General features: G+C 37.2%; 1 protein-coding gene across 1 annotated transcript in view; it reads right to left on the bottom strand.

Moving 5' to 3' along the window:
- Positions 1-4,926, bottom strand: part of LOC107553939 (guanylyl cyclase inhibitory protein-like) — a 9,220-nt gene extending 4,294 nt beyond the window's left edge. The window contains exon 1 of the mRNA XM_016236285.1: positions 4,898-4,926. Within this exon, the coding sequence (XP_016091771.1) occupies positions 4,898-4,926 (29 nt within the window). The remainder of the gene's footprint in view (positions 1-4,897) is intronic.
- Between the last annotated feature and the right edge of the window lie 707 nt (positions 4,927-5,633).

The following is a 5,633-nucleotide window of genomic DNA, read 5'->3' as shown; positions in this document are numbered from 1 at the left end:
TATAAAACCTGTAATATTGCTAAATATTATTGCAATTTAAAATGTTTCTATTTGATTATATTAGAAAATGTAAGTTATTCTTGTGATGGAAAAACTACATTTTCAGCAGCCATTACTCCAATCTTCAGAGTCATATGATCCTCTCAAAAATCGTTCCAATACGCTGATTTGCTGCTCGAGAAACATTTCTTATTGTTATCAATGTCTAAAACAGTTGCGCTGCTCATTATTTTGTGTAAACTTTGATACACAAAGTTCTTTAAGGGTTCTTTAATGACTAGAAAGTTCAAAGGAACATTTATTTATAAACCGAAATTATTTGTAACATCATAAATGCCTTTAATGCCACTGACACTTGCTGCACAAAAGTATTAATATATATTACTGACCCCAAGACATTGAATAGTAGTGTATGAACATTTATGAGCAAGTGTGCTAATAAAAAAAATTAAAAAAAACCTACACTTGCATTAGTTTAGAATATTAAGATCTTGCAATTTCATTCCATTTCCTTATATTCAAATTACAACTTCCTACCTCCAGGAAATGAATTGGAATTTACAAGGCATTCATGACATCTCTGAACATTTGTACATTGACACATGACAGACCAACACAGATGTACAGGAAACTAATGTCGTTTATTGAAGAATCTTTCTACATGTCAGCCTGGAGAGACAGATTATCTGCTACTAACCAGACCTGTTGACAGCAGCAGCGATGGCGTCATACAAATTCTTGATAACAAACAGAGGAGGAGAAAAAAGTAAAAGACAAAAAAGGGGCCTGCCTGGACAAGGCCCCTTGTTCCAAGACAGCCTTGATCGAAGGCTCAGAGAGAGTGATGAGGAGGTGCACGCATGCAGATCTGGAGGCTGACCCAACGGCTGCTCCCCCGACTGAGATGTTCACGTCTTGAGAATATACAAACCACTTTCATCACACACTCAAGACAGACAGAAACAAAGGGAAACAGAACAACGAGCAAGTCTTTGTCTGTCTTATAAGGCAAAAACCTTTATCCAATATCCTTAGATAGCTAACAGAACAACAAAAAAAGAAGTAAAGAAAAGCAAAGGATACACAAAAAGGCATGCATGAATGAATATCACTGGATCAATATAAAATCAAGAAATTCTTAGGCTACACATAGTGAGAGAGCTGAAATTAGGACAAAAGCGACAGAAGAAAAGGTCTGCGGTTCTAACCTACGTACAGTACTTTATTTCTGCCAAGTGCAACTGCAGAACGACACTCTAAACAGAACATAGTCACATTAAAGGAATAGTTCACCCGAAAATGAAAATGTAGTCACCCTCAGGCCATCCAAGATGTAAATACATTTGTTTCTTCATCTGAACAGGTTTGGAGAAATGTAGCATTACGTCACTTGCTCATGAATGGATCCTCTGCAGTGAATGGGTGCCGTCAGAATGAGAGTCCAAACAGCTGATAAAAACATCACAATCCACAAGTAAGCCACGTAACTCCAGTCTATCAATGAATGTCTTTTGTGAAGTGAAAAGCTGTACATTTGTAATAACGCAAGTCTCTATTCATAATACTGTTCTCGCCAGTAAAAAAAAAGTAGTCTCATCTGAATGAGGAGAGAAATATGCACACCTCTTACATGTGAGAATGGTCCAAAACAAATATTCTGGTGGATTTTAATGTGAGAGATCAACAGAGAATTTTTTTCACTATAGAGGACGTGTTATAATGGATTATGGACTTGTATTTTGGTCAGAAGCAACAGTTTTAAGTTAAAATGCCTTAATGATGAATTTGTTTCTTCCAATCACGCGTGTGATTATGATGTTTTTTTCAGCTGTTTGGTCTCTAATTCTGACGGCACCCATTCACTGCAGAGGATCCATTGGTGAGCAAGTGATGTAATGCTAAATTTCTCCAAATCGGTTCCAATGAAGAAACAACCTCATCTACCATCTTGGACGGCCTGAGGGTGAGTAAATTTTCATTTTTGGGGGAACTATTACTTAAAAAAAAAAACAGTGAAGCTATGTGGGGGAGTGGGAAACACAATATAAATCACAATTTTGTCTTTTAGGACAAGCCTGCAGTTATGGCACAGAGCAATGCTTGTACATTGGGGGCAAACGAAGCAGCTGTTCCTGTGCTTAAGGCTACAACTGCCTAATCAAAATCCCTAACTGGTCATCTTACCAGAATAGTTATAGGCTAACACATCTAACCACCTGTGTGACAAACACTTACAGTTGATCCCATGAAATTTCAGTCAGGTTTAAGGAAAAGCCCCATTTATATTTCTTGGTAATGCGTTACGTTTGCAAAGCCAAGCGTTGGATGAACAATGGGTCGTGGCAAGACTTATTTTCACACTAAAGATGTACACAGCATTTCATTTCAGTTGGATTGGGTGGGTGGCTTCCTCCCTTCAAGTAAGCTCTTGGCAGCATGTGACAGAGTAGACAATGATATGAAGACATTTTTTTAAAAAGCAGCCCACACTATAGTCACAGAATTACAGATCATCTGACAGCACAGGGCAGCTGAGCGTTAAGGGTACTTGAAATATGTCTGTGGTCAAATAGCTTTGGTATAGTCGGTCAGAATCAGCCGTTTCCATCACGCAAGGCCATGAGACTCCTGTGGCACATGTGCACTGTCACAGTAAAGCAGTTCAATACACTGATCGTCTGAATGAAAGGTCACCAGTACGATGGGAAGCAAAATTTCGGAAGAAAATGTGCAAAATCAGATACAAAGCCATGCTGAAATGTGAATTGATTGAGGTGAACGATTACCCAGGGGAATCAGATGACTTTTTTTTTTAAATTGGACAAACACTTACAGTTGATCCCATGAAATTTCAGTCAGGTTTAAGGAAAAGCCCCATTTATATTTCTTGGTAATGCGTTACGTTTGCAAAGCCAAGCGTTGGATGAACAATGGGTCGTGGCAAGACTTATTTTCACACTAAAGATGTACACAGCATTTCATTTCAGTTGGATTGGGTGGGTGGCTTCCTCCCTTCAAGTAAGCTCTTGGCAGCATGTGACAGAGTAGACAATGATATGAAGACATTTTTTTAAAAAGCAGCCCACACTATAGTCACAGAATTACAGATCATCTGACAGCACAGGGCAGCTGAGCGTTAAGGGTACTTGAAATATGTCTGTGGTCAAATAGCTTTGGTATAGTCGGTCAGAATCAGCCGTTTCCATCACGCAAGGCCATGAGACTCCTGTGGCACATGTGCAGTCACAGTAAAGCAGTTCAATACACTGATCGTCTGAATGAAAGGTCACCAGTACGATGGGAAGCAAAATTGGGGAAGAAAATGTGCAAAATCAGATACAAAGCCATGCTGAAATGTGAATTGATTGAGGTGAACGATTACCCAGGGGAATCAGATGACTTTTTTTTTTAAATTTGAGAAATTTAGAAAGAGAAAAAGGAGAGAATCAGTATCCCAAGGATGTGCACACACACAATAAGAATTCAAATATAATATACAAAATAGGGAAGATTACAATAAATGGCATTTGATAGCATAATTTTAACAGCCTACAAAGACCATCTGCCCAAAAAGAGGTGTCATGTTTCTGAGATTGTAGCCTTCCGAGAAAACAGGCTCAAAACTACAGCGGACATGGTCTTTGATTTATCCATTTAAAGATTAATTTAATACTACTAAAACATGGCAAAAACATATTCTTAGATCTCGTCTTCAATTAAGTAATAGTTCAGCCAAAAATGGAAATTCCAGCATTATTTTCAAAACCTGTATGATTTTCTTTCTTCCTTATGACTAGAATGCACTACCTGACTTTTAAAATCAGATTTCAAACCACCAGGGATCATACACTTGCGAACTCATAGACTTGACAACTGCAGATGACACACTACTAGACTTCACAGTCATTTCAAACACAACAAACACACTAAGAAATGTGCCTTGTTGCTAGGAGATATATGACAAATGAAAACAATGCGTGTTCTAAAATCAGCTCAAAATACCAAACATGTCTGATATCTTCTGACTGAATGGAATCAGTCTGAAGCTAGAAAATCTGAGCCCAGCATTCAACGTGATTGCCTGTGAATCTGTAAAAGCTGCATGCTGGCTCTGACTTTTGGCAACTAGCATCGACTCCTCCAGACTGTAATCAGGGCAAAAGTCTAGTAGTGTATTCTAGCCATAGGATCAAATGCAATATTGAAACTGAGAAAATTGCATAAATTAAATTGGAGATCCATGAAGAGATAATTTGGACTTGGAATATAGTGCACAGATCTTATGAATTACTTCTATGGTGCTTTTTATCGTCCTTATTGAAGCTTGAAAGCCCATGGTCACCATTAACTTTCATTACGTGGAAAAGAGCAGAGTGAACATGCTTCTAAACATCTCCATTTGTGTTCCATGAAAGAAAGTCATACAGGTTTGTAAAGACATGAGGGTGAGTAAACGATAAACATTTTGTCCATTTTAGGGTGCATTATACCTTTAAAAGTGGGTTACTATTAAGACTTCACGGCTGTTATTAAATATCTTCTTGAAGCAGGAAGAATGTGAAAAAACATCTCTGCTGTTATCTTACTGCATAAAAAGTTGAGTTTGAAGTTGAAACTTGAAACTTGAAGTTGAGTAGAGATTAGGTTATTCCCATAACTAAAATTATGGGATATAATTCCAAAATACAGAGTTTAAACAACAATCACCTTCTAAATGTTGATCACCTTGAGCATGTTATACCTCTTTGCACATAACTAAACAAGAAGAACTAATGAAAGAATGAAGCCCTGAAGTCGTCTTAAACACCACCTTCACACAAGTGTCTAAAAAGTGGTACTTTGCTGATCTGCTTAAGGATTTTGAGAAGGGGTTTCCATGAATTGCTCCCTGAGAGACCCTGCCCGGCCCATCTCCATCAGGACCATCTTTCAGAACAGCAGAATACAGATGTTCTTTATGCACCAAGAGCTTGTAACACTCCAAAGAGAAAGTAAAAATTTTAAATCGCATCATATGACCCCTTTAAAACAAATCATGCAAACTAAATTCAGCAGGCTCCAGCTAATGAGAAAAAAAAGAAGGAAAACAAAACAAAAACACCAAACCATATCAAACAAACAAGTAAAAAGATACATAATGTGCAATATTATAATTTTTTTTATTAACATTTTTTTTGTAGTTATATTCAATGGGTCACTCTCCAGGTACTCTCATGAGAACCAGACTTTATGAAAAAGTTGTGCGCACCCTTGTTTATTAATTTAGATTTGATACAGTTATTTTTATATAATTTATATAAATTATAAATAAACCATTTTAAGTTAATTACTCCCCAACAGACAGTTAATACTGACAAAGAGTTATCTATTATCTGAATAACAAATACCTAAAAGTTGTCTCCTCTTAACAAGTGGGAAAATAAGTCCAAGTTTTGAAAAGAAAACACATGCCGCCCTCTAGTGAGAATGAAGTCCCCATGTACAGTCAACTTACTACGGATACCAGGCAAGGGAAAGTTATGTAGGTAATTACATACTGTGGAGCTAGTTTGCACATATGACTATGATTATGCACACAAACAACTGCCAGCCACAAAAATTTACATTTATTTATTCCCAAAACAAGAGTCAAA

Source organism: Sinocyclocheilus grahami, unplaced genomic scaffold (genome assembly GCF_001515645.1).
Source record: "Sinocyclocheilus grahami isolate Dianchi unplaced genomic scaffold, SAMN03320097.WGS_v1.1 scaffold487.1, whole genome shotgun sequence".
In the NCBI taxonomy this organism is placed as follows: domain Eukaryota; kingdom Metazoa; phylum Chordata; class Actinopteri; order Cypriniformes; family Cyprinidae; genus Sinocyclocheilus; species Sinocyclocheilus grahami.
This window is presented reverse-complemented; position numbering and strand designations above follow the sequence as displayed.